The 23382-nt window shown below is 39.5% G+C and overlaps 1 protein-coding gene across 6 annotated transcripts in view; it reads right to left on the reverse strand.

Annotated features, from left to right (window-relative positions):
* LOC131929466 (potassium/sodium hyperpolarization-activated cyclic nucleotide-gated channel 1) overlaps positions 1–23382 on the reverse strand; it is an 83485-nt gene that overhangs the window by 17450 nt on the left and 42653 nt on the right. For 3 of the 6 annotated variants that reach the window (XM_059285700.1, XM_059285695.1, XM_059285696.1), the window contains exons 5-13: positions 20120–20305; positions 19522–19730; positions 16903–16953; positions 15988–16080; positions 15732–15799; positions 10531–10653; positions 8645–8786; positions 6617–6800; positions 2269–2450 (exon numbers count right to left, since the gene is read on the reverse strand). In XM_059285700.1, coding sequence (XP_059141683.1) covers positions 2269–2450; positions 6617–6800; positions 8645–8786; positions 10531–10653; positions 15732–15799; positions 15988–16080; positions 16903–16953; positions 19522–19730; positions 20120–20305 — 1238 coding nt within the window. Of the gene's footprint in view, positions 1–2268; positions 2451–6616; positions 6801–8644; positions 8787–9209; positions 9352–10530; positions 10654–15731; positions 15800–15987; positions 16081–16902; positions 16954–19521; positions 19731–20119; positions 20306–23382 lie in introns of all 6 variants that reach the window. The other 3 variants (XM_059285697.1, XM_059285698.1, XM_059285699.1) reach the window with 3 other exon arrangements.

Below are 23382 nucleotides of genomic sequence, written 5' to 3' on the forward strand. Positions count from 1 at the left end.
AGATGTAGCACTGACAAATGTAACACTGATCTTCTGACAGATGTAACACTGACCTTCTGACAGATATAACACTGACCTTCTGACAGATGTAGCACTGACCTTCTGACATATGTAACACTGACCTTCAGACAGATGTAGCACTGACCTTCTGACAGATGTAGCACTGACAAATGTAACACTGACCTTCTGACAGATGTAGCACTGACAAATGTAACACTGACCTTCTGACAGATGTAGCACTGACCTTCTGACAGATGTAGCACTGACAAATGTAACACTGATCTTCTGACAGATGTAACACTGACCTTCTGACAGATGTAGCACTGACCTTCTGACAGATGTAGCACTGACAAATGTAACACTGACCTTCTGACAGATGTAGCACTGACCTTCTGACAGATGTAGCACTGACAAATGTAACACTGACCTTCTGACAGATGTAGCACTGACAAATGTAGCACTGACCTTCTGACAGATGTAGCACTGACCTTCTGACAGATGTAGCACTGACCTTCTGACAGATGTAGCACTGACAAATGTAACACTGACCTTCTGACAGATGTAGCACTGACCTTCTGACAGATGAAGCACTGACAAATGTAACACTGACCTTCTGACAGATGTAGCACTGACCTTCTGACAGATGTAGCACTGACCTTCTGACAGATGTAGCACTGACAAATGTAACACTGACCTTCTGACAGATGTAACACTGACCTTCTGACAAATGTAACACTGACCTTCTGACAGATATAGCACTGACCTTCTGACAGATATAACACTGACCTTCTGACAGATGTAGCACTGACCTTCTGACAGATATAACACTGACCTTCTGACAGATGTAGCACTGACCTTCTAACAGATGTAGCACTGACAAATGTAACACTGATCTTTTGACAGATGTAACACTGACCTTCTGACAGATGTAGCACTGACCTTCTGACAGATGTAGCACTGACCTTCTGACAGATGTAGCACTGACCTTCTGACAGATGTAGCACTGACCTTCTGACAGATGTAGCACTGACCTTCTGACAGATGTAGCACTGACAAATGTAACACTGATCTTTTGACAGATGTAACACTGACCTTCTGACAGATATAACACTGACCTTCTGACAGATGTAGCACTGACCTTCTGACAGATGTAACACTGACCTTCTGACAGATATAACACTGACCTTCTGACAGATGTAGCACTGACCTTCTGACATATGTAACACTGACCTTCAGACAGATGTAGCACTGACCTTCTGACAGATGTAGCACTGACAAATGTAACACTGACCTTCTGACAGATGTAGCACTGACAAATGTAACACTGACCTTCTGACAGATGTAGCACTGACCTTCTGACAGATGTAGCACTGACAAATGTAACACTGATCTTCTGACAGATGTAACACTGACCTTCTGACAGATGTAGCACTGACCTTCTGACAGATGTAGCACTGACAAATGTAACACTGACCTTCTGACAGATGTAGCACTGACCTTCTGACAGATGTAGCACTGACAAATGTAACACTGACCTTCTGACAGATGTAGCACTGACAAATGTAGCACTGACCTTCTGACAGATGTAGCACTGACCTTCTGACAGATGTAGCACTGACCTTCTGACAGATGTAGCACTGACAAATGTAACACTGACCTTCTGACAGATGTAGCACTGACCTTCTGACAGATGTAGCACTGACAAATGTAACACTGACCTTCTGACAGATGTAACACTGACCTTCTGACAGATGTAGCACTGACCTTCTGACAGATGTAGCACTGACAAATGTAACACTGACCTTCTGACAGATATAACACTGACCTTCTGACAGATGTAGCACTGACCTTCTGACAGATGTAGCACTGACAAATGTAACACTGATCTTCTGACAGATGTAGCACTGACCTTCTGACAGATGTAGCACTGACCTTCTGACAGATGTAGCACTGCCCTTCTGACAGATGTAACACTGACCTTCAGACAGATGTAACACTGACCTTCAGACAGATGTAGCACTGACAAATGTAACACTGACCTTCTGACAGATGTAGCACTGACAAATGTAACACTGACCTTCTGACAGATGTAGCACTGACCTTCTGACAGATGTAGCACTGACAAATGTAACACTGACCTTCTGACAGATGTAGCACTGACCTTCTGACAGATGTAGCACTGACAAATGTAACACTGATCTTCTGACAGATGTAGCACTGACCTTCTGACAGATGTAGCACTGATCTTCTGACAGATGCAGCACTGACCTTCTGACAGATGTAATCGCCAGGCAGGTAGAGAATGGGCTTGAGCTTGAGGACGAGGTCGTACAAAAGATTTCTCTCACAGTCCTGGAACAGCTGGACCTTGCTGAGTGTGTTGAAGTGGACGTTTATTGCCAGGTCAGTCTGGAGCTTCTTGGGCAGGGAAACCACAAGTGACCTCTCATCTGGCCAGGGTGGGAAGAGGGAAAATTGGGATTAAATGTGCCCTCTCATTTGGTCACCTCCATTCATTGTGGGACAACATGCTAAAGCTACAGACTTCGAGTCAACTTTGTGGCTTTTAACAATCTATCTGCCACATCTGGTTTTATAACTAGCTATCAATCTTATCAGGGTTTTTAATAATCTACCACATGTGGTTTTTAATAATCTATCACATGTGGTTTTTAATAATCTACCACATGTGGTTTTTAATAATCTATCACATGTGGTTTTTAATAATCTACCACATGTGGTTTTTAATAATCTACCACATCTCTATATTTAACTCTAAATATTTGCATTGAAAGCAGAAATAATGGCCCAGTGAAGGATGGGGGTGTAGGCCCATTGTAGGTGGAGGTGTAGGCCTAGTGAAGGGTGGAGGTGTAGGCCCAGTGAAGGGTGGGGGTGTAGGCCCAGTGAAGGGTGGGGGTGTAGGCCCAGTGAAGGGTGGGGGTGTAGGCCCAGTGAAGGGTGGGGGTGAAGGTCTAGTGAAGGGTGGGGGTGTAGGTCTAGTGAAGGGTGGGGTGTAGGCCCAGTGAAGGGTGGGGGTGTAGGCCTAGTGAAGGGTGGAGGTGTAGGCCCAGTGAAGGGTGGGGGTGTAGGCCCAGTGAAGGGTGGGGGTGTAGGCCCAGTGAAGGGTGGGGGTGTAGGCCCAGTGAAGGGTGGGGGTGTAGGCCCAGTGAAGGGTGGGGGTGTAGGCCCAGTGAAGGGTGTGGGTGTAGGCCCAGTGAAGGGTGGGGGTGTAGGCCCAGTGAAGGGTGGGGGTGTAGGCCCAGTGAAGGGTGGGGGTGTAGGCCCAGTGAAGGGTGGGGGTGTAGGCCTAGTGAAGGGTGGGGGTGTAGGCCCAGAGAAGGGTGGGGGTGTAGGCCCAGTGAAGGGTGGGGGTGTAGGCCCAGTGAATGGTGGGGGTGTAGGCCCAGTGAAGGGTGGGGGTGTAGGCCCAGTGAAGGGTGGGGGTGTAGGCCTAGTGAAGGGTGGGGGTGTAGGCCCAGTGAAGGGTGGGGCTGTAGGCCCAGTGAAGGGTGGGGGTGTAGGCCCAGTGAAGGGTGGGGGTGTAGGCCCAGTGTAGGGTGGAGTTGTAGGCCAAGTGAAGGGTGGGGGTGTAGGCCCAGTGAAGGGTGGGGGTGTAGGCCCAGTGAAGGGTGGGGGTGTAGGCCTAGTGAAGGGGGGGGGGCTGTAGGCCCAGTGAAGGGTGGGGGTGTAGGCCTAGTGAAGGGGGGGGTGTAGGCCCAGTGAAGGGTGGGGGTGTAGGCCCAGTGAAGGGTGGGTGTGTAGGCCCAGTGAAGGGTGGGGGTGTAGGCCTAGTGAAGGGTGGGGGTGTAGGCCCAGTGAAGGGTGGGGGTGTAAGCCTAGTGAAGGGTGGGGGTGTAGGCCCAGTGAAGGGTGGGGGTGTAGGCCCAGTGAAGGGTGGGGGTTTAGGCCCAATGAAGGGTGGGGGTGTAGGCCCAGTGAAGGGTGGGGGTGTAGGCCCAGTGAAGGGTGGGGGTGTAGGCCCAGTGAAGGGTGGGGGTGTAGGCCTAGTGAAGGGTGGGGGTGTAGGCCCAGTGAAGGGTGGGGGTGTAAGCCTAGTGAAGGGTTGGGGTGTAGGCCCAGTGAAGGGTGGGGGTGTAGGCCCAGTGAAGGGTGGGGGTGTAGGCCCAGTGAAGGGTGGGGGTGTAGGCCCAGTGAAGGGTGGGGGTGTAGGCCCAGTGAAGGGTGGGGGTGTAGGTCTAGCGAAGGGTGGGGATGTAGGTCTAGCGAAGGGTGGGGGTGTAGGCCCAGTGAAAGGTGGGGGTGTAGGCCCAGTGAAGGGTGGGGGTGTAGGTCTAGCGAAGGGTGGGGGTGTAGGCCCAGTGAAAGGTGGGGTTGTAGGCCCAGTAAAAGGTGGGGGTGTAGGCCCAGTGAAGGGTGGGGGTGTAGGTCCAGTGAAGGGTGGGGGTGTAGGACTAGCGAAGGGTGGGGATCTTCACTTCGTTCACTTACTCACGGGTAATGCTAAGCTCTTTCGGTCACTTTAATTCATTTATATATTTTATTATTATTTTAAATATTTTATTTATAAAATTTATTATTTATAAATAAATATTTTACGTTTCCAATTAAATGTTTATATGCAAATATGGACGTTTGAGAAAATAACACATAACTTTAAACCTAACTCTAAACTTAACCCTAACAACAACCAACCAAAACCAAAACACAAAATAAACGCAAACGTAACTCTAACGCAAAGAAAAACATAAATACAAACCCAAACGCAAATATAAACAATAAGGCAGAAAATAATGCAAACATAAACGCAAACTTAAACACAAACTTAAACGCAAACATAAATGCATAGTGCTCACAGTATAGCCCAGGACGCCAAATCGCACCCTGCCGGGGCGGACCCCCCCCCCCCCTAAAAACCCATTTTATCCATAGTCTGTTGCATTCAATAAAACGAACGTAGGCGCCATAGCACTCACGGCAAGCCACAGGGAGCCACATCGCACTAGGTCGGGGCGCCGGCGGACATAGCGGCTTCTAAACAGTTATTGATTTAAAACTAATAATTAGTAAACAGTACTTTCAGTGCATAAAATAAATATTGGGCAGTATTTAAAATAACGCCGTTTCATCTACAGCATTGCACTTTATCAATCCATGCTAATTATATAATTTTTTTAACGTAAAAACCAACTATTAAAAAGTATTTTTTACCGATGTAATATTTTTTCCCGTAATTTATCAAGGATAGAAATATGTACTAAGGGAATTAATTTGTACACTTTTTTGAGTCAGAATTAGAATTTGTGTGAACAGTGATGCATTTAATATGATTTTGTTCTTTACATTACGTCAATTAAAATGATAAGTTTGCAAAAATGAAAACCTTAAAAAAAACACATTAATATTTATTTTTTAGACATAAATTTAGATTGTAGTACAAAAATGAAAACTTAATAAATATTACGCAACGGCTTTCAAGTCATTTTTTACTTCAAGCATGTCTTCCAGAAGCATACATACATACAGAGTCACAGAGTACATTTCATTATATATATATATATATATATATATATATATATATATATATATATATATATATATATATACTAGCCGTCCCGGCCAGGCCCTGCTCTGGCTTCTGTGAAAAACCTTTCTGTTAAAAGACCATTACCTGTGTGTTTAGTAATCATCATAAACCCGGCATTGCCCACCCAAACCACAACCAACCAAAACAACAAAACGCAAACATAATGCTAACACAATTACAAATACAAACGAAAACAAAAACCTAACAAACCCAACCACCATCACAAACACCAATACAAACACAAAGAAAAAACAAACAAAAAAGCAAACGAAAACAAAAACCTAACAACAAACCCAACCACAACCACAAACACCAATACGAACACAAAGAAAAAAACAAACGAAAAAGCAAACGAAAACAAACCAAATCCAAACGCAAAACCAACCACAAACACAAACCCAAAGAAAAAAACACAAACGAAAAAGCAAACGAAAAAAAACCAAATCCAAACGCAACCACTAACGCAAACCCAACCTAAACACAAAGAAAACACTAACGCGAACATAAACGCCAAGTGCTCACAGTCTAGCCCGGGGCAGAATCGCCTGTTTCAGCTTAATAATCGACTACAGTACCCCAACTTATTCATAGTCTTTTGCACTCACTTAAACGAACGTAGGTGCCAAACCAAACCAAATGAACAATTATAATATTCCAAGCTTATTCGTAAAATACCTACAACATTTGCACTTGATCAATCCCCGCTAATTATGTAATTATTTTTTTCCCAACACCAAAGCAAAGTAATAAAAAGTACATTCTTTTCCACTAATGCAATGTTTTATAAAGGGAAGTAATTGTGTTTTCCTAATTTATCAAAGGGAAGTAAGTGCTAAAGGACTAAATATAAATAATTTTCAGACATAATTAGAATTTTTGTTATTTTTTTTAATAGTCTAACACTTAAATCCATAGAAGTATGTCAACGACAAACAAACTTATTACATACAGAATTGAGCTTTATATATTAGATATATATATATATATATATATATATATATATATATATATATATATATATATATATATGTGTGTGTGTGTGTGTGTGTGTGTGTGTGTGTGTGTTACCGATCGTCTTTTGCTGATTCCAGTTGTAGAGAAACCACTCCCTGACCTTGTCCTTCATCTCCTGTGGCAGGTTGATTGACTGCATGTACCACAGGCACGAGTCCATCTTCTTGCGGTAGTTGTCCTTGACCATCCCTGCTGCCTCAACGATATCTCGGATCTGATGGATGGACCAATGACCTATCTGATGGATGGACCAATGACCTATATGATGGATGGACCAATGACCTATCTGATGGATGGGCCAATGACCTATCTGATGGATGGACCAATGACCTATCTGATGGATGGACCAATGACCTATCTGATAGATGGACCAATGACCTATCTGATAGACGGACCAATGACCTATCTGATGGATGGACCAATGACCTATCTAATGGATGGACCAATGACCTTTCTGATGGATGGGCTAAGGGGTCGTCCATAAATGACTTCACACTCGTAGGGGGGAGGGGGTCCGTAATTTTGTGACGGTGTAGGATGAGGGGGAGGGGAGGTTCAGATGGTGCTACGTCATACCTTTGTATTATAAAAAAGCAATATTAGAAAACTAATTTTAGACGTTATTTCGCGTTTTTGAAAACTGTTTTAATCAATTGTAATAACCATTGATTAAAATACTCTATTTTGACAGAGTTCAGACAATATTTTGGAAAAATATCCATGTTTAAAAAAAAATTCAACTGCAATTTAAAAGGGGGGGGGGTTGTAGGCTGAGGTGTGACGTCATTTTAGGGGGGGGTCTAGCTTTTTGTTACGATGTGTGACGGAGGGGAGGGGGGTGGTAAAAATCGTCCAAAAAAGCGTGACGTCATTTATGGATGACCCCTAATGACCTATCAGAGGGATGGGCCAATGACCTATCTCATGTATGGATCAATGACCTATCTGCCCTATTGCATACTGATGATACACAGTAGGATAAAAACATTTATCGTAGGATAAAGCCATGTATGGTACGATAAAGCTTTTTATGGTTGAATAAAGCAATTTAGGTAGGATAAAGCAGTATACGGTAGAATAAAGACATTTTTGTTAGAATAAAGCTAGTTTACGATAGGATAAAAAACATTTACTGTAGAATAAAGATATTTATGAAATTTTAAAGTCATAATTTTCTTGGAAGACAGCGCTAAAATTTCTACTGAATCAAAAGCTCTACAGTTACACTAAAAGCAATGTAAGTGGCACATATATCTATTTATAGCTGCGGTGAATACCGGAAAACATTTAAAAATATTTTGAAAACAAATTTACGCCAACAACAAGCTTTTACGTAATAATGCACTAAAAATGACAAATCAAATGATTTTGTTGAAATACATAATACACTACTATTTAAAAACTAAAGAACAGCATGGGTTACTTTATTATCTATTGGATACCTTTACCAATATTTAGGAAGAGACCCACGCTCTTCTTTATAGTTATTTAAATAGTTATGTACTATTGTATATTTAAAGAGTTTATTTTCTACTTTTTAGTGCATTATTACATAAAACTTATTAAAACGTTTTTTAAATTATTCTTTTTCAGTACTTTAAATTTTTTAATTTTCAATAGAGTTGCATGACTAAAAAATATTGCGTACCTAATGAACATGAAAACGCCGTATAATGATGCGGAATAGTTGGATAACATTTTAATTAATTCATAAAAAATTAATTAAGTATCCAATTAAGTAAAATGTAATGTCAAACTGCATTGTCTTTATGTCTTGACCCACGTGTCAACTTTTAAATGAATCCGTCTGTTAGAAGTGCCCGAAATTTTGCTCGTGCTTTTCAATCTATGACGACAGATAGACAGACTGTCGACAGACTGGACGAGGAAGCAAATTAAATAAAAGCTTGTAAAACAAAAAGCAATATTTTGACAATGGCAAATTTTAAGGCTTGTTGCTTTTGGAAACGTGGCATTTGAATTTTGAAAATTCTCATTTAAAATCATTTGATCAGAATTTTTCGAGTAATTTTCGAAAGGTAGAAAATTGTGAGTTTTGAGAGGTGAAATGTGTGTGATTACCTGGCCGATGAGTAAAGCAAAAACAAAGACCCCAGAGAGCCAGTAGACGGTCATGAAGAGATATTCCTTAATGTTTTGTGGAGTCGGGTTGTTTCCAATCGACGTGGCTGTTTTCGTAGCCAAATAAAAACAGCGAATATACCTGGGGAAGCCATAGTTACTACAATAAAGAAAACAGCAACAGCGGATATAATTGAGGAATCCATAGTTACTACATAAAAAACAGCGAATATACCTGGTGAAGCCATAGTTACTACAAAAAACAGCGGATATACCTGGGGAAGCCATAGTTACTACATAAAAAACAGCGGATATACCTGTTGAAGCCATAGTTACTACATAAAAAAACAGCGGATATACCTGGGGAAGCCATATTTACTACATAAAAAACAGCGGATATACCTGTTGAAGCCATAGTTACTACATAAAAAAACAGCGGATATACCTGGGGAAGCCATATTTACTACATAAAAAACAGCGGATATACCTGGGGAAGCTATAGTTACTACATAAAAAACAGCGGATATACCTGGGGAGGCTATAAATTTACTATATAAAAATTTACCTGACCGATCAACATTGCAAAAACAAAAACCCCAGACAACCAATAAAAAGTCATAAACATATATTCATTCATGTTTTGGGGGGTCGGGTTGTTGCCGATAGATGTCGCTGTTTTAGTGGCCAGATAAAAACAGCGAATGTATCTGGGGAATTGAAAACATCTGCAAATAAAAAACTCAACCTGGAGGTAATGTTGTGAAAACTCTAGAAAACCTAGAAGTAATGTTGCGGGATCGTCAATTTCTAACTATAACCCTGTGTCTGCATATTGCCATGTGTGTGTCTGTATACGCCCTCTATAATTACCACGATAAATCTAAGTATAAACGGTGTAGTGACACAAAATACAGCCACTAATGTAATTGTTGCTAATCATATTTGTAATTCATAAGATCAAAGTTATAACAGTTTAGAAACAAAGTCGAATTAAAAGTTTTAAAACGTTGAGAAGATTAAAATTTGAACAGTTTAGGAACAAGATCAAATTAAAAGTTTTAAAACGTTGAGAAGATTAAAATTTGAACAGTTTAAGAACAAGATCAAATTAAAAGTTTTAAAACGTTGAGAAGATTAAAATTTGAACAGTTTAGGAACAAGATCAAATTAAAAGTTTTAAAACGTTGAGAAGATTAAAATTTGAACAGTTTAGGAACAAGATCAAATTAAAAGTTTTAAAACGTTGAGAAGATTAAAATTTGAACAGTTTAGGAACAAGATCAAATTAAAAGTTTTAAAACGTTGAGAAGATTAAAATTTGAACAGTTTAGGAACAAGATCAAATTAAAAGTTTTAAAACGTTGAGAAGATTAAAATTTGAACAGTTTAGAAACAAGATCAAATTAAAAGTTTTAAAACGTTGAGAAGATTAAAATTTGAACAGTTTAGGAACAAGATCAAATTAAAAGTTTTAAAACGTCGAGAAGATTAAAATTTGAACAGTTTAGGAACAAGATCAAATTAAAAGTTTTAAAACGTTGAGAAGATTAAAATTTGAACAGTTTAGGAACAAGATCAAATTAAAAGTTTTAAAACGTTGAGAAGATTAAAATTTGAACAGTTTAGGAACAAGATCAAATTAAAAGTTTTAAAACGTTGAGAAGATTAAAATTTGAACAGTTTAGGAACAAGATCAAATTAAAAGTTTTAAAACGTTGAGAAGATTAAAATTTGAACAGTTTAGGAACAAGATCAAATTAAAAGTTTTAAAACGTTGAGAAGATTAAAATTTGAACAGTTTAGGAACAAGATCAAATTGAAAGTATTAAAACGTTGAAAAAATTACAATTTAAACAGTTTAGGAACAAGTAGGACACATGACTTACGCGATGCCTTTGCCGTTATAAACCCACTCGTTGGATCCGATGCCCTCGTGAACGGACATGGCGTAGTAGCCGCACGTCTCGATGTGAATGAGAAACAACATGTAGGCCATAGTCTTCACGATCCTGTATGCAAACACGGCATTGTGTCAGTTTGTGTCTGTGTCAGTTTGTGTGTGTGTCAGTTTGTGTGTGTGTCAGTTTGTGTCTGTGGCGAGTCAAACACGGCATTGTGTCAGTTTGTGTCTGTGTCAGTTTGTGTCTGTGTCAGTTTGTGTCTGTGTCAGTTTGTGTGTGTGTCAGTTTGTGTCTGTGGCGAGTCAAACACGGCATTGTGTCAGTTTGTGTCTGTGTCAGTTTGTGTCTGTGTCAGTTTGTGTGTGTGTCAGTTTGTGTCTGTGGCGAGTCAAACACGGCATTGTGTCAGTTTGTGTCTGTGGCGAGTCAAACACGACATTGTGTCAGTTTGTGTGTGTGTCAGTTTGTGTCTGTGGCGAGTCAAACACGGCATTGTGTCAGTTTGTGTATGTGGCAAGTGTATGAATGCGTTTGAGTGTGTGTGTGTGTCTGTGTGTGTGTCTGTGGAATGTGTGTGTTAGAGTTTGTAAGTGAATTTCCAAGATTTGGTTGGAAGCGGGGGGGGGGGGGGTGGTGCTTTTTTGCCAACGTAAATCTGAAGGATTTACTCAGGATTTGTGAATAGATGACTCTTTAAAACTTAGAAATGAAACCAATAGTAGCAACGTATAATGTACGATTTGTCCACCCAATTTTGTTAAGAAATGACGCGCCCATTTCTTCGTAGATAAAGTTGCGTTTCCTTCATTTTCAACGAGGGACATCAATACTTTTCATTGAGTGCATCGTATATTGAAAGAAAGAGAAATAAATATCACACATTCTAATGTTAGGTAGTCCAAAACGAAATTAACTATTTATTGTAGACATCCATAGCGAGTTTCTCCTGAAAGAACTTTTTACTCTTACCCCCATGACACAAACGTTATGAAAATATCTCAATAAATAAATGATTTTTAAAAGGACAAAAATTGCTAATACAAAACCTATCTTCAAAAATGTCAATTTTAGAACCAATATTTTCAAAGATAAAAATGAAGTGCAGAAATTGGTAAAATTGCTTCAAACTATGTAATCTCCCGGCTCATTTTTCCAGTCATAAAAAATTAATCTCTTTTTTTTTAAAGTCATTTAAAACTACAAAAAAAAACGTTATGGTCGTTTTTATTTTTCGAAAAAAAAAAACAAGTGGAAAATGACAAAATTGCAAAATAAAAAAAAAAACTTAAAAAGAACTACATTTTTAAAATGTATATTAAGTAGAATTTCAGATACCAAAATGATGAGACAGTTAACCAAAATAATATGTTCTTTGCTGACATAGTATATAACTGTATAAAAATTAAAATTACGTTAAACATCTCCAATTGTACCCAAAAAATAATCGGGAGTACATGAATGGCTACAGCTAATACAAATATTTGACAACTTGGCATTGAATGATAGAATAAGTAGAGAATGTACAACATAGCTTTCCTTTTAAAATTAGTGGAAGGCAGAGATAACTTTAGTCAAAGTGCTATTGTACAGGGGAAAAAATTATGTAAACTTAGTGAATTTGCAATTTATTCCAATAAAGACTTGGTCTCCTCAAGTGATGCAGTCGTCGATGCAAGCTATTTTACTTTCCTAATAAATTTATCAGATTGATAACTGTTGTGGGGGAGAGAGGGGGTGGACGTTTTTTTTAAACTATGAATCCACAACTTTGTATGTCTTATTTCCCTCAAGCTTCAAAACTAAAATATAAATTTTAATAACAGTAGGGGGCTTAGCCTTCTTTCTAGATATGCCATCATAGATTTCCCGTGCTGTTGAATAAACAATTGAACTATTCATTAAGCCTAAGGGGATATGCTAGTTTTTTTTCTATTTTTTTTACCATTTAAGATCTAAAGCCTTTTGAATACTGTTATCATGTTTGGCACATGAAAGTAAGTATTAAGCAGCAAATAAAGGTTGAAAACAATTTTGGTCGTCATGGTTACCCAAAAAACCTCCGCCATTTTTAATTTTTCGGTACTTTTAAAAAATGTTATGGCTTTTTTTTTATTTATGCACTTATAGCAATCAAATTTTAACAACTTATATTTCAGTATATATTAAAAATTTTGTCACGACAACTGTTTGAAATAGCTACTAGTAAGAATTTCACAATGTCTAAAATATCGTAGCCTTTTTAGTATTTAAAAGTTTCAAAATTTGCATATTAATTACCAAATACTTTTTTCTATAAAAGCCATCAAAATTCACTCGTGACAAAAGTTGTATTTTCGCATGAGGTACAATTACTGAAAATATGGTGGGCATTGTTTATCAAATTAAAAACAAGCAGGCTTTTAAGTGTTAAAAGCGTGCGAACTGAGAAAAACAACCAAAAGTAAAGAAAATTTAGGTCATGAAAATACTATATCTGTGTAAACTGGAAGTCCGATTGTAAGCTTTGGGTGTTTCCGAGATGATGGAAATTAAGATTATCAAATGCATGAGAAATCCAGCTTTCCAATGATGCAAATACAGTATAATGACGGGCATAAAACTTTTCATAGAGAGCTTGTAAGATTTGGAAAATTTATTAGTTTTTAATTAATATGGTCGTAAATTGGTATTTTAAACACACACAATTTTTTTCTTATTAAAGTTATTATTTTCTTAAATAAAAAATTGACAAAGTATTAGAATCATGAGTGTATGTAAAAAATTCTAAATAAATTACCTATGATTTTAAGGGCATATGCGCAAGATACAAATCACCGAAATTCATATTTTTTGTCATAATGTGTTTTTCCCATTTTGGATTCTTTGTCCAATTCTTAATTCAGAAAATAAAAACTTAAATGAGAAAAAAAGATTGAATTTTTAAAAATATTTTATAACCCTATGTATTAAAGATCAATAAGATTTTCGAATAACACACGGTCGCTACGAAATGTTTGGCAGCCGGCATTATTTTTGGCATTATTGGAAAGCTGGAATTCTAGTGTATTCGATATTTGTAATTTCCGTCAAATCGAGCACATTCAAAGCTTTCAACTGGCTTTACTAATCACACAGAAATTGTGTTTTTCTATTCTAGTTTTGATTTTTTTTCTGTTTTCTCAGTTCGCAATTTTTTTACACTAAAATGCCAAATACTTTTTTTAAATTTTTAATAAAATTCCCACCATATTTTCTGTATTTATTTTCAATGTAATAATGAAACTTTATTCGCGAGGGAATTTTGATGGCTCATATAGAAAAAAAAGTTTATGGTAAAACATGTGCATACTAGATATAGTGCACTTTTTCGGACCTGGTAGAATTCAGACCAATAGCCTTATACAAAAATGTTCGTCAGAAAACTTTCAATATATACTGAAATATAAGCATTGTAAATATGATTGCATAAAATGCATAAATAAAAAAATCCTTATAAAACGTTTTTATGTAATAATGCATTAAAAAGGTGAAAAAATTTCATAAAAAAACGTTTTAATGACAAGCTTTTATGTACTAATGCACTGAAAAGTAGAAAATTAAAGACTACTATTTAAATAACTATAAAGAAAAGAGTGGTTCATTTTGGTATCTATTGGATACCTTTACTAATGTTTAGGAAGAGACCCACGCTTTTCTTTATAGTTATTTAAATAGTAGTCTATACTTTATTTTCTCCTGTTTAGTGCATTAGTACATAAAAGTTTGTTATTAAAACGTTTTTATGAAAAAAAATTGTGTACTTTACATGTTTTTATTTACAATAGAGTTTCATGACTAAAAACCATTGCGCGCCTATTGAAAGTGATGACGCGCTATTGAACGTGATGACGCGTGTGGTGTGGTTGGATAGAAATGCCTACTAATTCGGTCAAAATTTTAAATAATTCATAAAAAAATTAATTAGGCATCCACTTAAGTCAAATTTAATTTCAGATTTCATTGTCTTCATGTCTTGACCCACGTGCGAAATGTGAATCGTATCGGTCAAGTAGAAGTGTCCGAATTTTCACTCCGGCGTTTCGATCTAGACAGACGACAGACTGACGACAGACTGACGAGTTTTGACGTTCGCTTGGTGTGCAATTCTTTTTTCTATGAGATTCTATTCTATTTTAAAAAGTTTAAGTACTTAAAATGGATTAAAAATCATGTCTATATCCCGAGTTGCCATCCCCTGTTGTTTTATATAAGAATATTCGAGAAAGTTTAGGGGAGATCACTCCCGATTTATTTAAATTGCTTTACATTTTTAACATTGACTTTAATTTGTAGAAAATATTCCAAAATGTAAAACATTTATTTAATTACTTTTAGATTCCACCAGATTCTAATAATTTGTAAATAGCATCAGGTGTTACTGACATTTTACTCTAATGTGACACGTTGTACATTTTTTTTACACATGTCATAATTTGCATAATTCTTGACTGATGGAGATGAAATTTGGTATACGATGTCAGGACACCTACTACATTATTTTCCGTGTGTGGAATAATTTTTTGGACAAAAAATCCTGAGGTCACGATATATAAATATCACGATACCGATTGGTGTTATCTTGATCAGGCGTACTCTATTACCTCAATTTTATAATATTTTGTATCCAATTGAGAGAGGCATACATATGGTTGAGTTCCCAGAAAAGTGCACAACAAAAATGTGCAACGGAAAAAAAGGCAATGGGAATTTGTGCAAACAAAATTGTGAAGAAAAAGAAAATGTGCCACAAAGAGACATATTTACGCACACAAAAAATTCCGCGCACAGACAATTCCGCACAAATTTTGCACACATAAAACTCATCAATCAGCGTTATTGTAAAATGTGTGTTTGTTTATGCCTGCGTGACTTTCTTGGTATATGTCTGCATGTATGCATGGGAAGAAATAGTCCATTCTGCATATTTTAGTAGAAGAATACATGTCGTCTAACTTTCCGAAATACTTAAAAAGATAAATAGCTAAGATTTTCCTACACCTACACCTTCCCAACCTAGGGTACACTAAGCCAGCCACCCACAATCTGCCTCTTTTAGTCTAACAACTAGCCAGCCACCCACAACCTGCCTGTCTTTTAGTCTAACAACTACCTGACAGGTATGCCATCTCGTGCGCAGGTAGATAGACAGTACACACATCTGCACATACCTGATTGCGTGAGCGGAGGACCTTGAAGCCTGGTCACAGCGTTCATAGAACTCCCAGTAGGTTTGGATCTGCAAACAAGGGGCAATATATGACCTTCAACAACTAGCAATATATGACCTTCAACGACTAGCAATATATGACCTTCAACAACTAGCAATATATGACCTTCAAAAACTTGCAATATTTGACTTTCAACAAATTTAAGTACCTACCAACTTGACCTTCATCAAAGTGATTAAGATGACCTTGTACTGACCTTTAACATTCGTGGCAATCTGAGCCAGGAGTTGACACCAACATCTTGGATCAAATAGAACAGATCAAGTGGCATCAATGACATGATGTCAAACTGTTGAGAATAGCATTTTGTCTGGTCAATCGATTACAGTACAGGCTGTCAAACACCCATATGTTCAATGATATTAAACATCAAGATATATATGGTAGATATTCACTAGCGTAAAGTACAAAGTGGCGCTGGGTGGGACACACACTGCGAACGACTAACTCTAATGTGACACGCCAGCTGCTAGCGAGTGGAATCCCAAGGGAAAGCGGAAGATAAGGCATCAAAGGCAGACCTGGAGGCGGAGCCTACTCGATGAATTGAAGCCCACAGGGATGTCTTGGGGTCGGACAAAAAGGATATGGTGGAGGCCCTATGTTCCATAAGGATATGGTGGAGGCCTTATGTTCCATAAGGATATGGTGGAGGCCCTATGTTCCATAAGGATATGGTGGAGGCCTTATGTTCCATAAGGATATGGTGGAGGCCCTATGTTCCATAAGGATATGGTGGAGGCTTTATGATCCATAAGGATATGGTGGAGGCTTTATGATCCATAAGGATATGGTGGAGGCCCTATGTTCCATAAGGATATGGTGGAGGCCTTATGTTCCATAAGGATATGGTGGAGGCTTTATGATCCATAAGGATATGGTGGAGGCTTTATGATCCATAAGGATATGGTGGAGGCCCTATGTTCCATAAGGATATGGTGGAGGCCTTATGTTCCATAAGGATATGGTGGAGGCCCTATGTTCCATAAGGAGCAAAGAGGACTAAGTCAAGTTAAAGATCCAGATACCTACTAACCTAAAACATCTTGGTTTATACTATCCTTAAACATATTGATGTTTCCTAAGATAAAGCATCCTTATGTTCACTAACCTTAAACATCCATTTCTTCATGTAATGCTGTCTGATCGCTGCTCTATTAGTCTGTAAAGGAGATGAAGTATCAGTTAGATCACCACCTGCAGATTACCATCAACGCCGACAGGTTTGTCCCTGTCCTGACCCTAGACATTCAACGTCTACAGGTTTGTCCCTGTCCTGACCCTAGACATTCAACCTCTACATGTTTGTCCCTGTCCTGACCCTAGACATTCAACGCCTACAGGTTTGTCCCTGTCCTGACCCTAGACATTCAACGCCGACAGGTTTGTCCCTGTCCTGACCCTAGACATTCAACGTCTACAGGTTTGTCCCTGTCCTGACCCTAGACATTCAACGCCGACAGGTTTGTCCCTGTCCTGACCCTAGACATTCAACGCCTACAGGTTTGTCCCTTCCATCGTCCTGACCCTAGACATTCAACGTCTACAGATTTGTCCCTGTCCTGACCCTAGACATTCAACGCCGACAGGTTTGTCCCTGTCCTGACCCTAGACATTCAACGCCTACAGGTTTGTCCCTTCCATCGTCCTGACCCTAGACATTCAACGTCTACCGGTTTGTCCCTTCCACCGTCCTGACCCTAGACATTCAACGCCTACAGGTTTGTCCCTTCCACCGTCCTGACCCTAGACATTCAACGTCTACATGTTTGTCCCTGTCCTGACCCTAGACATTCAACGTCTACATGTTTGTCCCTGTCCTGACCCTAGACATTCAACGTCTACATGTTTGTCCCTGTCCTGACCCTAGACATTCAACGCCTACAGGTTTGTCCCTGTCCTGACCCTAGACATTCAACGCCTACAGGTTTGTCCCTGTCCTGACCCTAGACATTCAACGTCTACAGGTTTGTCCCTGTCCTGACCCTAGACATTCAACGCCGACAGGTTTGTCCCTGTCCTGACCCTAGACATTCAACGTCTACAGGTTTGTCCCTTCCATCGTCCTGACCCTAGACATTCAACGCCTACATGTTTGTCCCTGTCCTGACCCTAGACATTCAACGTCTACATGTTTGTCCCTGTCCTGACCCTAGACATTCAACGCCTACAGGTTTGTCCCTGTCCTGACCCTAGACATTCAACGTCTACAGGTTTGTCCCTGTCCTGACCCTAGACATTCAACGCCGACAGGTTTGTCCCTGTCCTGACCCTAGACATTCAACGCCTACAGGTTTGTCCCTGTCCTGACCCTAGACATTCAACGCCTACAGGTTTGTCCCTTCCACCGTCCTGACCCTAGACATTCAACGTCTACAGGTTTGTCCCTGTCCTGACCCTAGACATTCAACGCCTACAGGTTTGTCCCTGTCCTGACCCTAGACATTCAACGCCTACAGGTTTGTCCCTGTCCTGACCCTAGACATTCAACGCCTACAGGTTTGTCCCTGTCCTGACCCTAGACATTCAACGTCTACAGGTTTGTCCCTGTCCTGACCCTAGACATTCAACGCCGACAGGTTTGTCCCTGTCCTGACCCTAGACATTCAACGCCTACAGGTTTGTCCCTGTCCTGACCCTAGACATTCAACGCCTACATGTTTGTCCCTGTCCTGACCCTAGACATTCAACGCCTACAGGTTTGTCCCTTCCACCGTCCTGACCCTAGACATTCAACGTCTACAGGTTTGTCCCTGTCCTGACCCTAGACATTCAACGCCGACAGGTTTGTCCCTGTCCTGACCCTAGACATTCAACGCCTACAGGTTTGTCCCTTCCATCGTCCTGACCCTAGACATTCAACGTCTACAGATTTGTCCCTGTCCTGACCCTAGACATTCAACGCCGACAGGTTTGTCCCTGTCCTGACCCTAGACATTCAACGCCTACAGGTTTGTCCCTTCCACCGTCCTGACCCTAGACATTCAACGCCTACAGGTTTGTCCCTGTCCTGACCCTAGACATTCAACGTCTACAGGTTTGTCCCTGTCCTGACCCTAGACATTCAACGCCGACAGGTTTGTCCCTGTCCTGACCCTAGACATTCAACGTCTACATGTTTGTCCCTGTCCTGACCCTAGACATTCAACGTCTACATGTTTGTCCCTGTCCTGACCCTAGACATTCAACGTCTACATGTTTGTCCCTGTCCTGACCCTAGACATTCAACGTCTACAGGTTTGTCCCTGTCCTGACCCTAGACATTCAACGCCGACAGGTTTGTCCCTTCCACCGTCCTGACCCTAGACATTCAACGTCTACATGTTTGTCCCTGTCCTGACCCTAGACATTCAACGTCTACATGTTTGTCCCTGTCCTGACCCTAGACATTCAACGTCTACAGGTTTGTCCCTGTCCTGACCCTAGACATTCAACGCCGACAGGTTTGTCCCTTTCACCGTCCTGACCCTAGACATTCAACGCCTACAGGTTTGTCCCTGTCCTGACCCTAGACATTCAACGCCTACAGGTTTGTCCCTGTCCTGACCCTAGACATTCAACGCCTACAGGTTTGTCCCTTCCACCGTCCTGACCCTAGACATTCAACGCCTACAGGTTTGTCCCTGTCCTGACCCTAGACATTCAACGTCTACAGGTTTGTCCCTTCCACCGTCCTGACCCTAGACATTCAACGCCTACATGTTTGTCCCTGTCCTGACCCTAGACTCACCTCAACGATCCCGTCATTAGCGAAACGAAGTCTAACTTTGAAAAGACAAATGTCGATGAGATAGATGAAATCACATATGTAGTCAGCGATGAGCCAGTAGCGGACATTGTCGTCGGTTTGGTAGGGGAAGACCCCACGCAGGGGGATCACCACGGCGTTGTACATGAAGGCCAAGGCCACGAAAAAGAGCCACGTGACATATGTTTTACCTGTTGGCATGAAATGGCATGTCAGAAGAATGAAGTGACAGGTCACATGAAATGATATAATGTCAATGAAAGTATTTCTCCCTGCTAGATTTCATTTCTGATGGAATTCAAACAATGTGACACTTTCTGACCTGACGGATAAGGTAGAGATCAACCACTCCTAAGATCTTGGCATATGAGATCAGAGTGGACAGTTCTATGCCCAGGTGACTTTACTATTCCTAATTGTGTGTCAGGTACCCATTAGAGCAGTGTGAACTCAGGAAAGCCCAACACACTAGAACCATATAACGGTATTCGAGACTTTCGTTTGGCTGCCCGGGTGTCCAAACGTGTGAATGATTTACTGTAAATTACGAGGTCGAATAGGTCATGTGTGAATCAGTTACTGTGAGGTTCGATTGTCGCAGGAAATCGGAGCCGCTTTAGGAACTTGGGAGTCTTGAACTTGCAGTGCCAGACGCCGACAAAGTGGTCGTGATTCTCGTCAGAGAACGCGTCGCTTGTCCTCGACCCCATGGGCAGGAAGGATCCGAGCCGGATGTTCCGCGGGGCCTGCTCGCCGCCAGAGACTACTGAAAAAGAAAATGACGTCACTGTAATTAGGTCTTTATATTTATATATATAAGCACAAACACAAATTTGCAAATTTTTAAACGTAATTATATTTTTGTAATGTATCTGCCACGTAAAGGGAAGTAATTTATACAATTTTGTTCAGGTAAAATTATAATTTTTGTAAATGATAATAAAGTTAGGCTGATTTTTATAAGCTTTTATTTAACTCACTGTCTCTGTCGTCAGTCTGTCTAGATCGAAACGCCCGAGCGAAATTTTGGACACTTCTAAATGACAGATTTGTTTCAACGTTGGCATGTGGATCAAGACAAGAAGACAGTGCAAAATGGCATTAAATTTGACTTAATTGGTTGCCTGATTAATTTTTTATGAATTAATTAAAATTGTGTCCAAATTAGTAGGCTGTCTCATCAGTGGCGTAGCGAGGTCGGGTGTCACCCGGTGCGGCACTTAATGGTGTCACCCCCAGAGGCGTAGCGACCCTTCCCGGGGACAAACTTTCAAACTTTTGATTTGCACCCCCCCCCCCTCAAAATTTCAATTTGCACCCCCCCCCCCCCCTCAAAATTTCAATTTGCACCCCCCCCCCCTCAAAATTTTATTTATATATTTTGCTATTTCTTGCATTGGTGTCACCCCCCCCCTGAATTGTGTCACCCGGTGCGGTCCGCACCCCCCCCTCTCCCCCCCCTTGCTACGCCTCTGTGTCTTATTAAGCTATTCCACACTAATAGACACGCTTCATCACGTTCATTATGTGCGCATGGTTTTTACTTTCTCGTATATACAAAGTAAAGAGAATCTCGACGTTTTACACTTCTCTGAGTTGGAAAAACATAGTTTTGCAATTTCGTCCGTATGTTTGTGTGTTCACTTGGTGTACAATTCTTTTTTCTACGAGATTCTATGCTATTTTTTAAAATTTTAAGTATTTAAAATTGATTAAAAATCATGTCTATTTCCCGAGTTCCCATCCCCTGTTGTTTTATATAAGAATATTCTAGAGAGTTTATGGGAGATCACTCCCGGTTTATTTATCTTGCAACTGTATTGTAAACGAGCCGACCCGCTGCGTATCATACGCCGCTATTTAGTTGTTGTTTTTTTCTACTTTTCAGTAATTTATAATTTATGAATTCGACAGTACCAATGCTGCCATTGAAAATATTTGCTTAAAAACACTAACCCCCCCCCCCCCCCCCACGTGAAAGCAGCCTCCTCTTAGTTACCTCCTCTAAGTTTAAAATCGTTTCAAACTCAATTATCTGCCCCTAATAGCCGTCACCAAACCCGTCTCTATGATTGTAAAATGTAAACAGAGTGAACACCGCTCACCAGATCATGTGGGGGTGGGGTGGGGGTGGTAGTGATAGTGATAGAGAGGAAGAGAGGGGACTGCAAAGGCGCGCTTGCAGCTTGTTTTCTAACTGATCCCAGAAGAGAATTATATATATAGATTTTTTCAAATTAAATTACTGAAAAAAAAATTCACAAAAAAACGTTTTAATTACAAGATTTTAGGTAATAATGCACTAAAAAGTAGAAAATAAAGTATAAATATTACCTACTATTTAAATAACTATAAAGAAAAGCATGGGTCTCTTCCTAAATATTAGATAATAAAGTGACGCACGCTTTTTTGTAGTTATTTAATTAATAGTGTATAGGTTATTTTCTACTTTTTAATGCATTATTACATAAAAGCTTGTAATAAAAAACGTTGTATTTGATTTTTACTTTCTCGTATATACGTAGTATAGAGAAAGTATTGTAATCGTGCAAAAAAAAAATCGAGATTTTTACAAATCTCGACGTTTTACACCTCACTGATACGGAAAAACATAATTTTGCAATCTTGTCCGTATGTCTGTGTGTGTGTGTGTCTGTCCGTGTGTGTGTCTGTGTGTAAACACGATAACTTGAGTACCGTTACAGCTAGGTTGATGAAATTTCATATATAAGTATTTTATCAAAATCGTAGATCCGTATCAACTTTTGAGCGATTTCCGATAACCGGAAGTGGTACTTTTCCTACTTTGAATTTTTCAAAAGCCTATAACTTGAGTACTATTTCAGATAGATAAATGAAATTTCACATGTAAGTAAAAGATCTAATTCTCTACCTTCTGTTAAATTTTGAGTAATTTCCGTTGACTGGAAGTAGTAATTTACGCTACTTCCGATTTCTCAAAAAACTAATGTAAATTTTTAAAGTACTAATAATATTGCGCACTATTATACGCGTTTTTATTCGGCGTTTGCTTGGTGCGCAATGTTTTTTTTATGAGATTCTATTCTATTTTTAAAAGTTTAAGTATTTACAATGGATTAAAAATCATAACTATATCCCCAGTTACCATCCCCTGTTGTTTTATATAAGAATATTCGAGAAAGTTTAGGGGAGATCACTACCGGTTTATTTTAACAATCATATTTACACTGCATATTTTTTTGAGTACTTTAAATTTTTGTATGAACCATAGAGTTGCATGACTAAAGAGACATGAAGACAATGCAACATGACATTAAACTTGACTTAATTGGTTGCCTCATTAGATTTTAAAATTTTGTCCAAATTAGTAGACTGTCTCATCATACCATTCCGACTATTAGACAGCGTCACCACGTTCATTACGTGCGCAATGGTTTTTAGTCATGCAACTCTAAAATAAATTATAGACTATTATTTAAATAACTAGAAAGAAAAGCGTGGGTCTCTTCCTAAACATTAGTAAAGGTATCCAATAGATACTAAAGTGACCCACGCTTTTCTTTATAGTTATTTAAATAGTAGTGTATGATTTGTTTTCTACTTTTTAGTGCATTAGTACATAAAAGCTTGTTATTAAAACGTTTTTTTTTTATAAATTTTTAATGAACTTTTTACTGTCTCGTATGTACGAAGTATAGAGAAAGTATAGTAATCGTGCAAAAAAAAACGACTTTTGCAAATCTCGACGTTTTACACCTCCCTGAGTCGAAAAAACATAGTTTTGCAATCTTGTCCATATGTGTGTGTGTGTGCATGCGTGTGCGTGTGTGTGTGTGTGTGTGTGTGTGTCCGTGTGTAAAC

Source organism: Physella acuta, unplaced genomic scaffold, assembly GCF_028476545.2.
Source record: "Physella acuta isolate Inbredline_101_S28 unplaced genomic scaffold, ASM2847654v3 ptg001635l, whole genome shotgun sequence".
In the NCBI taxonomy this organism is placed as follows: Eukaryota; Metazoa; Mollusca; class Gastropoda; family Physidae; genus Physella; species Physella acuta.